Consider the following 13,383-nt stretch of genomic DNA (forward strand, 5'->3'; position numbering starts at 1 on the left):
TAGCGATAGTTAGAGTTGATTTTTAAGAGTGAACGCTAATAGTTTTGGAATCCATTGCACTTTTAACACAAATTCAACAATATTAACTAATGACGTTAATTTTTATTTATTAATATAAATTTTTAATCAACTTTAAATATCTATTTTCTTGTATTGATTTCTTTTGTCTTTAAAGTTTATTTTTTCTAAATTTAAAATTTTGTTATTTGATTTTTTTACGGGCTATCGATTTTGATTACAGCGTCAAACAAAAAGTTATATTAGATATCATTATTTTAGTTTTTTTTATTATACTTTTATTTTTATATTTAATCGTTATCCTTTTTTATGTATATTTTCATATTTTCTTCCTATCTAATTCCAAAAGTTATTGTCTCTAAGCTTTTACGATGTGGTTTCGACTTTTTTTTAAGCCAAACAACATAATCTCACGGGTGGGACTACATCTAAATTTCATTGTATTTTGAGTGTGAATTGATAAATTTGTTCATTGGTACATAAACCTATTATCTTAATGTTTTAGATAAAAAATAACGTATTAATTTTTTGTGTGAATTTATTTACTAATAATAAAACTTCTTTTAAATATTTTAATAATTTCAACTAGTACTAAACAAAATTATAAATAAAAATTAGTTTTTAAATAAAAAATTAAATTAAATATTATTTTATAAATTAAATATTATTTTATAAATTAAATATTTTTTTTATATTTAAATTATTTTATTATTAATAAAAAAATTGTAAATTAGTTTTTAAATTGATATCTAATTAATATCTAAGTTTAGTTATAAATATTAAAATATAGAGTAATTATAACTAAAATTTTATTAATTAATTATATATCAATTTAAAAATTAATTAATAATAAAATCAATTTAAATATTAATAATTTTTAATTTATAAGATAGTATCTAAATTAATTAATATAATAATTAATTATTTTTATTTATTCAAATTAATTTTATTATATGATGAGTGCTTTGCATTTGCTTCTGAAGACACTGATATTTTTATTAATATTATTATTATTTCTTTCTCGTTGTCATAATGATAAATCTGTAAAAATTACTATTATATTTACAAGGTAAACAGATAAAACAAAACAGAGTGAATAATTTAATAGGCATTAAAAGGAACAACGTGGTTGTGTACAACAAAAAGTGACTTTTTCTATTTGAATTAAGATAAGAAAAATAAAAACAGTTGGCACCTCCAACATGGTGGAAGTTCTAATTTTGAAGGAAAAGAAAAAAGAAAAGAACAAAAGAAAGAAAACGTCACCCTTGCATCAGAAGAGCAACGTCATGGTTAGCTTTGTAAGCAAAGTTATTGTGTGTGGAAAATTTTCCTCTTCCATGGTTCAACATCACCCCCTCCCTTCCCCATATTTTCCATTCACTGCTATCTCTCTTTCCTCGCAAAACCCCACCTCTTTCTTCCTTCTCTCCAAAGCCACCATTGCCTAATCCTAAATTTCCAACAAAAATATATAACAATAGATCCTTAGCCACTAAATAGAGACCCAATAGCAGTGAGAGTTCTTTCCCCTCCAACTTCCTCAGCCATGAGCAAAAGGGTCATAACAGAGCTTGTTCTGGGTCTCGACTATGCCACTCAGCTCAAGTTTCTGCTTCAGAACCCTGTTGGCCCAGATGGGTCTGTTGCAGCTAAAGAACTTGTGACCAATGTGCAGAGATCTTTCGCTGAAACTCTTTCTTTGTTGACTTCTTCCGAGGCTGCAAGTGGTGAAGACGAGGTTGCTCAGAATCTCGTGATTTCCGGGGAAGATGCCTCGCAGGCTGCAAGCATTGATATTAGGTCTGAGGATTCAACTGAGAGTAGAAAGAGATCGTTGCCCCTCTCAAAGGATCGCAGAGGTTCCTACAAAAGAAGGTCTTAGTTTCACTCTTTCTCATTTTCCTCATGTGATCTATTTTGTATATATTTGTAGAGATTTTGAATTGTCTATAAAAGATTGATTTTGATTTATTCATGAACCAATTTTAGTTTACTAAATTAGTTTTTTTTTTTTATCTTTTATACTAAACCTTACAGAAACTTATCCATAAGGAATAATACTATTTGGATGTTGCAATGTTACTTCCTCAGTCAAGAAAGCATGTTTTGTCAGTGATTTGGGAGGTGGTGCTGAGAGGATTTGGTGAATTGGGATGTGTACGGACAGAGTCCTAGTTATAGTCATATGTACTTATGAGTAAAGATACTCTTGATGGAAAAAAAAAATAGAAAATTGAAGCTTTGAGGTTAAGTTAACTATTGGACTTGTGGAATATTTTCGTTCTTATCCTTTGATTTGATTACTGTGTGCAAGACTTTTCAAGTGCGTTCCTTTTTTTTTAGCTTAGTGGAGTGGCCTGCCTTGGTATGATCGTATGGATCAATACAATCATTTCAATTCTCTCTCTCTCATTTTTCTCTTTATACTGTGTAACATAAATTGCTATATGACAGAAAAAAGGCTTATATATTTTTTAAATAAAGCAATGAGGAATGGTTATTTTTCTTTAGATATTCTTATTCTCAACAATGTTGTGTTATTACACTAAATAACATGCATGGCATGCCTTAAACTGGTGCGCAGGAAGACTGAACAGACATGGTCCATAGTTTCCCAGACCACTGATGATAATCATGCATGGAGAAAGTACGGACAAAAGGATATTCTAAATTCTCAGTTTCCTAGGTAATCATTATTTTACATTTTGTTCACATTCATTTTTCCTCCTTCCCTGAACCAGGCAAAGATATTCACTCGTTCAATATGAGCAAAAATTGAGTCACTCTACTCATTTTCTTTTTCTATTTTTGGTTCCTTTTCTTTCTTTTTTTTTATTGCCGGAACTTGAAGTTGAGCAAAAGAGTGATCTATATATAAATGTCATCTTTTAAAAAACACCTTAATTGGGAATGCTAGATAGAAGTACTCTTTTCTGTGTTCCTTTACAGAAGATCATGCCTAATTTAGAAACTAAACTCAATCACGCAACTAGAAAATTAATGCAGAAACTCGAATGAGGAAACTTTGCTGTACACTGAGACTACTACTTAGGACACTCAAAGTTATCAGTACTAAGATTTTCATGGGTAGAATGAGTTGAATTGTATTTTTGTTACACAAACTTTTCTTCTAATAACTCACATGCATTTATTGATAAACTATTCTCAGGAGTTACTTCAGATGCACTAGGAAGTTTGAACAAGGTTGCAAAGCCATGAAACAGGTGCAACGGTTAGAAGAGAATCCTGATATGTACAATATTACGTATATTGGGCTCCACACATGCAAAGACACCCTCAAGGCTCCACAAATGGTCACATATGAAACTTGGGACTCATTTCTTGAGAATTCCCACGCAGACTTAAATGTTCCAAATGAACAAAAGCAACATGATCCTCCTATCAGATCACAAAGCCCAATTGTTAAACAAGAATATCCCAATGATGAGAGTGATCCTACAGATGCCGACCTGTGGTCTGATTTGAAGGATTTTGAACTGTCCAATGAGAAGCCTGGCTTCAAAATAGTCTCTGAAAATGCAGATGCATTCATGTTCTGGCTCCCGGAGTTTGGACATGAATGTTGACGAGTTTTCTCCTCATTTACTTTCCCTTTGGTGAAAGCCAATTGCTTTGGTTACCTTGCGTAATCTTAACCATGCATTGGTCAGATTGAATATTTAGATTTTGTATTTTCCAAGTTTTCATGAACCATGGAGAGAATACCTTTGATCATTCTCTCATGTCAGTCAAATGTAATGTATGTCTGTCTTAAAGGCTTCTCTAACTTACTAAACGTAAAAGTGAGATTAAACAGCTCCATCTAAAATGATTGGTGCATATAAAAATACATGTAATAAACTGATCATTTTAAAACATATAAGAATAATACCAATCATTTTAAATGGAATTATTTAATTCTCTTTCTGGTTTGAGTAAGGTAGATAAGTCCCTTTCTAGAACGTGCTTTCAAAATATTGATTAAATAACAGACGGAATCAACTATTGTGGGTGCTACACTCTTTTGCAGTTCTTTTTTATCTTGTTAGGCAGTGCTATGCATGAGCCTTTGAACTCAGAGTGTGATGAATATATATACGATATAATATACCATTACCCTAAAATATCTTCTTTTTTCATCTAAAAGTAAGGCAACTAGGCGTGTGTGTAGAAAATGGTTGTGAATTATGAAGGGCATGAATAAGTGTAGTGGAAGAGCATAGGAGTATATGGAGTGGAATATACACAATGAAACAAACAAGAGAGCTCAAGCAGAAGCTAGCAGAAAGAAAATAATTTTTTATTTATTTAACACTAGTTTTTTTTTTCTCATTCCACTTTACAATTCTTTTTAGTAATCAAATATTATTTTTAATAAAAATTAATATAAATAAAATTTTAAAATAAATAATAATATATTTTGATTCTGAGGTAAATATATAACCTAAAAGTGTCAATTTATCGTTACTGTAAACCAACACTGCATTTCTAACACTAAACAAAGAACCCACCATCAAAGTTCATGGTTCATGAATAGACAATACATAAGTATCCTTTGAATATTTTTAAATTATATTAAACTAATGATATAGTTTTAATAAATTTTAAACGTTTCATATCTTTTTTATTTGCTTTGTTTATTTTTTTTTCATTTTAGTTTTTTTTTAACTTTTTAAAATTTGAGTCATTATTATATATTGTAATTAAAAATTATAAAAAAAAGGTTTTTTAAAATATATTTTAATTTGTCTTTTTTGTTTATTGGATGTAAGAGATATTGTAAAAGAATATTTGGATGGAACGGTGATAAGAAAGTAGCCGTTATATATATTTGAGAAGAAAATAATTATATTTAATGATATTTTTTTTAATTGCACTCTAAATAATAATTCGTTATTTATTATTGTAAATACACTCATAGTAACTTTTATAAATTATTGAATTAAAATATAATTAGTTGTTTAATATAAGATTATTTAAAATTTAATGGAAATAAGTTTTTTAAAGGGTTAAGTCCCATATATTTCTTTTTATCTTAACTAGATTAGGGTTTAATTTTAATTTTTTTTTATTACTAGTATAGAAAGGGCTGACAATGGTTAAAAATATCATTTGATGATAGCTAAATAACCGTTATTGTTGAGTATAGTTAAAGAATAAGTTTTAATGACAATTATAAATGATTGTCCTAAGTTATTTTTAATTTTATTTATTTAGATATATATAAAGATGATTTATTTTTATAACCTTTTTTTATATAATTTTTATTAATATATTTTATTTTTTAAATTTTAAAATTATCATAAGGATTATTTCATAATTTTATATGAATCACTTAAAATAAAATTATTTTTTAAATGAATGTTAAGCGACATCTTTATATGCAAATTAACCTCCTACTCTACCTTTAACTCGTTATTTTAAGGACCTAGACACACTTTTTATGAGAAACTTCTTTTGAGAATAAGGAGAAGACAACAAAAGAATGAACGAGCACAAAATCTCACAAAAAAATAACTTCCATTTTTAGTCATTCTCTTTGTTGTTCCACTCCAGCTCAAGCAACTCCATTCTTTGGTGAAATCATCATTCTTTTGCATTTACCATCAAGTGAATCCCAATCTTAACTTGAATCTCATCATATTTTCAGATCCCAAAACCACCAGTAGAAGAAGAGAAAACACATCTGAAGAGGAAGAGAAACCCAAATCAAAAAATGCTATTGCACTTGTGTTTTCGATAGTATCTATAATAATTATCGTATATGAACATAAATAAAGAGGATTAGAAATCCTATATTTTCATAGTATGTGCATTTAGCTTCTAAAAAGTTATTTTGTTGACTTTCAATAACTATTATTGATTTAATACCATATTTTTTATAAAAAAAAACTAACTTTGTTTTAAGGCTTTACCTAAACTTATGTTATTTTAGAATTTCAAAGCCAAACTTGAGAAACCACACTAGTGCAAAAAGAAGAAAAGGATACGCTTTATTTAGTGCGACTTTTGCGCTACCCGCTTTCGTAAAAAACGCGGTGGCATTTTTGAAATTATTTTGATTTACGAATGCGGTTATTCAAATAACCGCATTCGTAAATCAAAATTCTTTGATTTACGAATGCGGTTTTACCTTTAACCGCATTCGTAAATCATTTTTTACCTTAAATTTTGAAGCGCGCCACACACAATTTCAAACTTTATTTCTTGTCTTTGCCTTCGTTTCGCGTTCGCACTCTGAGTTCTTCTTCTGCATCTGCATTCCATTTGTGCAATGTAAGTTTTTGAACTCTCTTTCTTCCTCTTCATCTTCATAAATATATGCATAAATGTTTTTCGTTTTTCTTATATATGTTTTTTTCCTTGCATTGGTGGTCTCGGAGCACTCTTTCATTGTATTCGTGGTTTCTTGTGGATTTTTTTGGTTTGCTCCGTTGCTGCTTCCCTGTCCGCTGTCGCTTCTGCTGTCACCACCGTTGTTCGCTCCCGTGACTCTTCATCAACGTTGGCTTCACACAAGATTAACGATGTTTTAAAATTTTTAATTTTTTTTAATGATTTGGCATATACAAGTGCGGTTAAAGCAAATAACCGCACTTGTAAATGGTATTTATAAATGCGGCTATATAGCCGCATTTATATTTCTTGATTTACAATTGCGTGTTGATCAAATGCGGTTGTAAAACCGCATTTATAAATTCGAAATAGCCGCATTTGTTTTATGTTTCTGCACTAGTGCCACAATATATGCATAATCTTCCAACATCACACATATATATATATATTAAACTTCAGTTTAATCAAAAGTCAATTACAACTCAAGTTTATTAAAATTTATAGATTATTTAAAGTCACTCGTGAATCTAAAAGTTACATATATACTATAAATAAATAAAAAATCTATTGTACATTAATTTTAAAATGTATTAATAGAAGGTATAAATTTGTCTAACATTTATAAAATTTACAAAATAAATTATCCAAGTCCTTTTAATATAGTAAATTGTTTTAGAGTCTAATGACGATATCAATAAAAATAATATGTGAAAACTTAACAATAGTTTTTAATCCAAAAAATTACTTTGTCAAATATAGTGAATTACATGATCCAAACCTCTTTCAATATTTACATGACAACATATTTTAATTTTTATAGATAAATGACATAATATTTTAAATAATTAGAATTTAGATTTAAATAAATTTGTTATCCTTTACAATTTGGTCTCTGTGTCACGCTTGGTAAACAAAACGGTTATGCATGTAATAGATCACATCTTGTTTATTACATTATGATTTAACAGCATATCACTCATGGGAGGATGAAAAATAATACAATTTTATATTATAGAAACGAAAAAACAATTCTTTTGAGGTACCGAAACAATAAAATAAATATATTTGAAAGGGCACAAACATATATAAGCCAAAATGAAAATAGATACATAAAAGAAAAAAGAAAAAAAGAGAAAAGTTAGAAGGGGAGGAGTATATATATATATAGCTTAATTTATTAAAAAAAAGAGTTAGACATGTATTAAAATCTTTTTCTGGAATAAGTCACCACTGAAGTTATAGAATTAACTCATTATTATTCATTGATTATATAATTGGATTAGCCAATTCTATAACACTAAGTAAGATTATATAAATCTGCTTCCTTCCTAATGTAATAATATTTCCCTGTTTTTCAGAAGCCAAACTAATCTTCACCTTTTGCAGTTTTCAATTTGCATCACTTTTATCTTCAGCGGGAGAGAAGAGAAATTCCATGCTGTTATTGCCACTGCTGCTACCAGAGTTGAACATAGCATCAGCCATATCCACCACAGCATAATCAGCACCGAATCTTGAGGTGGAGGCTCCGCCCCTGCCACTAGTGGTGGCGGCGGCGCCACTACCGGGAAGGAGGCTGAGATTCACTGACGGAGACAACTGAGAGGAAATGGTGTTACTACTTTGTGTCATGTCCACCAAAAGTTGTTCTAGGGGAAGTGATGATGATGATGGTGCTGTGGAGGACATATGGCAAGTGTGTTTCCCTCTGTATGTTACCTCAAATATGTTAGCATTATGATCAAGTCTTTGCACCATCTTCTTCGCTTGGCATTCATATAGCTTCTGATGTGTGCATCTGTAGTAACTCCTGCCATGGAAATCAAGAAAAAGAACAAACAATATATGCATATTTATGTAAGTTAATTTATTAAAGAAAATGTTCACCAAGAAACTATAAGTAAAACGTATTTAATGATAGCAATCCTAGAATTATTAATTAAACTATTTCTCAGTAACATATAAGACCCCAACCAAAATTATTCATCAAGCAAAGAAAAGCATTTTCAATGTGATTTTCTTTATGGGGTTCATTATGTAAAAGTAAAAAAAGAAATATTTGTCTTTATGTATCAATTTGCTTATGAAGTGGTCACTGCATGCCATGAATTAAAGGACATGAAATGCCTCAATCGCAAGTAATTCATTATGTGGGACAGCGTGGACGCGTTACTTTATGGTGTGTGTATATCTATATCTATCTATATATATATATATACATATATATATATATATAATGTTTTTATATAAGTTTTGTTTCAGACAAAATTGCCTCAGTTGTAAATAAGTAAAATTTTAGATTATATACAGAAGGTTTTTTCTTTATAAGACATGAAAATAATAAATAAATATGAAACATGGAATGTTTTAATTCTATTATAAACTATTCAAGTTATAATTTCTCAATAATTAAAAAAATCAGCAAAAAAAGAGAGTATTTTTCAAACTATAATTAATAAAAAAAATTCTCAGTTAAACAAACTATATCTTTTACTTTCAATATATAGAAACACATAGTTTAGTAATCAAAATAAAAAAAAAAGTTTAATTTAAAAAATTATTCCTAAAAACTGTAATAGAAGTTGTGGGTAATTCCGATTTAGAATTGTCCAGCATAGTATATATACATACATATATATATATATATAACTATAACTGGAGCAAAAATCTGAGAAAGAAGGTAGGTGTGGCACGAAAAAGAGTTAACAACGTTTTAGTGGTTACGGCGCAGACGGGGAAATGCTTTGCATGGGAACTACATCTGTCAAAATCAATTTGCAATGGCATCATTTGTGGCTTTGTTTATAACTACTAGTTAATATAGACAGTGTGTAAGTTGACAACATTACAAGGAAGATGTTATTTATGGGGCCAATTTGGCCGTTTCAAAGTTGGCTGATACATTGTTTCTGTTTTATTTTCTGCCATTATGATAGTTTGGAGTTGAAAAAATATTTTTTGGAAAGGAGAAATAGTCATATATATAAACAGGTATATGACCAATCTAAAACCCTCCATATTGATGAAGACGTTTAATATTATTTTAGCAATTATATATACCTTGGGTACTTGGATCCAAGTATTTCTTTCTGGCCATATTTCCTCCAAGTGAAACCATCCTCTGGTGGCATCTCTGTGTTTCCAAACTGTGGGGCAGGAACCAGAATTTTCTTCTTCTCTTGATTAGCTTCCCTGCTTCTAGTTAATGATGTAAGCATAAAGTCAAACTATAATGTCCAAGAAACCACTTATTAAAACATATTTGTACTGTTTAAAATGATATTATTGTTAATTAACCAACAATGTAGTTGATAAGATAAGAAGTGTCTGAGTGAGTTGTTGCCTAATTACCAAGAAAGATGTTGGAAACTTTCCTTCTACTTTTTGAGCCAGCCCCGTTCAGATTCTTCTCAATTCTCAATTCTCAATAATCGAGTAGGGTCTATAATAAACCTAAAAGCTTCCCACTACCATACTTTTTTCTTCTTCTTTTTCTTTTAATTATTGTCGGTGCCTGTATATGTAAGTTATTTGTACCAGGAGATTTAACTGTACTATTCATTTTGTATTCAGTCATCAACATCATTTAGTTTAAAAGCGTGTTGTCGAAGTTTCTTAAAAGTAAAATACTATTAAAAAGATGAAACACATATGATACGATATAGATACCTTCTTCGTGGTCGTGAAGGTGCGTGGATTCCTTGCCCTTGATCTCCTTCGGATCCCATGCTTCTCTCTGAATCTTCCACCTCTCTCCCTCCCATTTCACCAATCTGCAAACTGCTCCTTGCAGCACGTTGTTGCATTTGAAACAACTGATCCATCGTTAATGCATGACTAGACCTTAACCATTCCTGCATTAGAGTAGCATCCATCTGAGGCTGCTGCGGTGTCGTTTCATGAAGCAACATTGGAGGAGATTCCGACGTTTGGTTATGTCGGGAAATTAGCAACAGCTTTTCCTTGGCGGCAGTGATTGCCTCAGTTATTTCATCAATGGACAAGGACAGCGTCCCTGGTTGGTTCACCATGTTGGGTAGGTCTTGTTCAAGCCTTTGAATCAATTCAGAAGCGCGATGAATCGAGTTAATTACCTCTTCCATTGCTTCTAGGAGTTTGCAGTTCTCATGCGGTGAAATTTGAAAATATAGAAAAGTGGTGATAATAATATTTATATGTGTCTGAAAGTGCAAGGTTCGTACTAAGCTTCTATGTAGGTGCTGTGGTGTGGTGTCAGTTGTTAAGGAAAAATCGAAGCAAGAATATAAAAAGAACATGCATATGCATTTCCATTTACACGGCGATTTGAAAAAAAGGTGGAAAAGTGTGGAAACGATGACTTGGTCGTTGGTCGTTAACAATTGTAGCTACTTGGAATTTCAAACTTTATGATCTTTTCTTTGGGTCTAGACGAAGACCCCATTGCCCCATTGAAACGATTAGTTTCGGACCCCTTACATGAATTTTCTATGCTTTAGACCCAACTTGGAAATTTTCTTCTCAGCGTACACTATGCTGTTATTGTTAATTCCTACGTTCTTGGAACGATCCTTTAATCCTAAATTCACTTCCTTTAGTATTCTCACTTATGTTCAACAATAATTCGACAAGAACATGGTTTCCTTATTTTTTTGCATTAAAAATTGTTACGGTACATGGTATTCCTTTTCTGTTGTTTTTTGTTTTTTTGTTTTTTTTTTTTATGCCCACATGTTAGAATAACATGTCTCAATTTAAATTATAACCTTCGTTGTCTCAAATTTGTGGCTATACACGAACAACGAACAATAGTTTATGTGTGGATATTTAAACTATTTCTTTTTTGTTTAATTTTTTCTTTTCACCCTAATGACGATTGCCTTTGAATTATAGAAACTAAGTTTGTTAGGTAACTTTGTGTTGTGTTTAACTCCATATTTCCGCAATGGAATTTTCGCTCCTCTCATAAGCTACTCATACGTTGTCTCAAATATTAACACAGATTCATCTGACAAAATCTAAATTTGGAAATGTCAGATTTCTTTTAATACAAAATTTAGAATTTTTTAGTTATTGCTGATTCGTACAGAAATAATATTCTTCTAGCTTACGTATTGATTTCCATTTAACCTTTATTAATTATTTAAATTTTAGAAAATGTTACCATAAATATTAAAATATAATCAAATATACTTTATTTAACTCATTTAAGAGTAACATTATTAACTATTGGTTTCCAGAATATGTACATTCAATAGTATTTAGTTATATAAACTAAGTTACGTAATATCTTATAAACTAAAAAATTAATAATATCTAAATAGTTTTTATTTAAATATTAATTTTTTTATTCAATTATAATAAATCAAAATTTTAAATCTTAACTATCTTAAATTATAAATTAACTTTTAATTAAATTAATAATTAATTTAGAATATAAAGTAGTTAGTAATTAAAACTTTAATAAGTAATGTTAGATAATAATTTAGAAAATACTTTATAAATTTTGATTAATAATAAAAAATACTTTACAAACTAATAACTTTTTAATTTACAAAATAGTATATAACTTAGTTAATATAATGATTAATTATTTTTTATTCTAAATTAATTGATATTTAATAATATTTTTTAGTGTTTTTTGTGTGAAATGAATAAGATTCATATTTATCTTATATAAATCATATATAATATTAAAGTCTTTTTTAAAACATAGAAATTCAATTTAAAAATAAAGATAAAAATTAACATATTTTTTATTAAAGTGAAAATAATATATCGAAAGAAATAAAAGATTAAGAACAATTACTATAAATGATTTACTAATATAGTTCTTAAATATGTTCTCATTCAACATAATTATTGTAAAATATATATATATATATATATATATATATAAAATGTTTTTGGTTTAGTGTTATCAATCAATATTAAAATATAAATTATAAGATTTCGCTTTTTAACAAAATTTAATTATTTATTACAGAATTTATATCCCTCTTTAAATTAAAAATTAACCTAATTTAAAAGGGCAAACAAGCGTTTTTCTTTGGTTCATACTATGTAAGTTTTTTTTTCTTATTTTTCTTTTGTTACAGAATCCAAATACCTCTTACACGCAAATCTTGAGTAAGAAATGAAGAATAAAGGGTTACTTTTCACATGATTGAGACAAATAATTAAAGAACACGGACTTGCGTCATCGAGATAATCTCGTTCCATGTAACACATGAGAAATTTTAAGGACTTAAATTTGCAAGAGTTTAATAACTCAATACTAGGAGTGTAAATTTTTTTCACAATATTCATGAATATTAATATTATTATAAAGTTTATGATAACTATAAGAAAAATCCATAAGTTTATCATTTAACAATATACAAATTTCTTATACTTTATATCAGTATATATTATTAATATTATTAAATTATTAATTTATTCAATCTCTAAACCAAAATACCTAGGTCAATTTTTGAAGAACAAAAAAAAAAGACCAATTGATATGGACCCATGTATTTGATAGGCAATTTAAGTAACCAAGAACAACTGCAACTTGGGATTATTCTAATGCTGGTATTTTTGCCTAGCATGTCTGAGGTTGAGTTAACTAAGTTTTTATTATGTTAAAAAACCAATTAAGTTAGATTAGGAGCTCTATTATGAGTCTAAACTTAATTGAAATCCCCTTTCCTTCTAAATATAGCATATTTTGTGATTAATTTTTTAATAACACAAAAGAGCTTCTCTCTCATTCTATATAAACCTTTTTGTGATTTATAAGTTTAGGAAACGATTTATTTTATAAAGTAATAATTATGTTTAAAAAAATATTATAATAAAAGTAATAAAAAAATATTATACATATTATAATTTATATATTAAGTTGTTATATTAAAATTATTTAAATTGATATAAGTTCAATTTTAAAATATATTTTATTTTAATTTCTTTCTTATTTACAATTTTTTTCTTACCTTTTAAAACCAGTCGTAATGATTTGTGCACTATATATAAATTATAACTCATTTAAAATATGGGTTAAATACG

At 28.6% G+C, this 13,383-nt stretch overlaps 2 protein-coding genes across 4 annotated transcripts; one reads left to right on the forward strand and one right to left on the reverse strand.

The window, feature by feature from the left end:
* The first annotated feature begins 1,349 nt into the window (after window positions 1–1,349).
* LOC137821972 (probable WRKY transcription factor 70) lies at window positions 1,350–4,038 on the forward strand. Its single transcript, XM_068626798.1, has 3 exons — window positions 1,350–1,896; window positions 2,606–2,707; window positions 3,191–4,038. The coding sequence occupies exons 1-3, from the start codon at window positions 1,568–1,570 to the stop codon at window positions 3,606–3,608; spliced, it is 849 nt and encodes a 282-aa protein (XP_068482899.1). The 5' UTR covers window positions 1,350–1,567; the 3' UTR covers window positions 3,609–4,038.
* Window positions 4,039–7,538: 3,500 nt separating this feature from the next.
* LOC137823002 (WRKY transcription factor 55) lies at window positions 7,539–10,907 on the reverse strand. Of its 3 annotated transcripts, none has more exons than XM_068628071.1 (3): window positions 10,027–10,907; window positions 9,418–9,549; window positions 7,539–8,167 (listed from the first exon to the last, which is right to left on the reverse strand). In XM_068628071.1, the coding sequence occupies exons 1-3, from the start codon at window positions 10,632–10,634 to the stop codon at window positions 7,747–7,749; spliced, it is 1,161 nt and encodes a 386-aa protein (XP_068484172.1). In that variant the 5' UTR covers window positions 10,635–10,907; the 3' UTR covers window positions 7,539–7,746. The 3 variants fall into 3 exon arrangements, with proteins under 3 accessions (XP_068484172.1, XP_068484171.1, XP_068484169.1); XM_068628070.1 differs by having other exon boundaries at window positions 9,418–9,552; XM_068628068.1 differs by having other exon boundaries at window positions 9,418–9,555.
* Window positions 10,908–13,383: the final 2,476 nt, after the last annotated feature.

This window comes from Phaseolus vulgaris, chromosome 9, assembly GCF_000499845.2.
Source record: "Phaseolus vulgaris cultivar G19833 chromosome 9, P. vulgaris v2.0, whole genome shotgun sequence".
In the NCBI taxonomy this organism is placed as follows: Eukaryota; Viridiplantae; Streptophyta; class Magnoliopsida; order Fabales; family Fabaceae; genus Phaseolus; species Phaseolus vulgaris.

What these genes read in the sequence shown, in the direction of transcription:
- LOC137823002 (XM_068628068.1), bottom strand. Translation starts at nt 10,634, where the DNA reads ATGTTCTTTTTATATTCTTGCTTCGATTTTTCCTTAACAACTGACACC. An exon ending in CCTTCACGACCACGAAGAAG is followed by an intron (nt 9,556 to 10,026) that starts GTATCTATATCG and finishes ATCATTAACTAG; the next exon opens with AAGCAGGGAAGCTAATCAAG. An exon ending in CTTGGATCCAAGTACCCAAG is followed by an intron (nt 8,168 to 9,417) that starts GTATATATAATT and finishes TTTCCATGGCAG; the next exon opens with GAGTTACTACAGATGCACAC.
- LOC137821972 (XM_068626798.1), top strand. Translation starts at nt 1,568, where the DNA reads ATGAGCAAAAGGGTCATAACAGAGCTTGTTCTGGGTCTCGACTATGCC. An exon ending in AGAGGTTCCTACAAAAGAAG is followed by an intron (nt 1,897 to 2,605) that starts GTCTTAGTTTCA and finishes ACTGGTGCGCAG; the next exon opens with GAAGACTGAACAGACATGGT. An exon ending in CTAAATTCTCAGTTTCCTAG is followed by an intron (nt 2,708 to 3,190) that starts GTAATCATTATT and finishes AACTATTCTCAG; the next exon opens with GAGTTACTTCAGATGCACTA.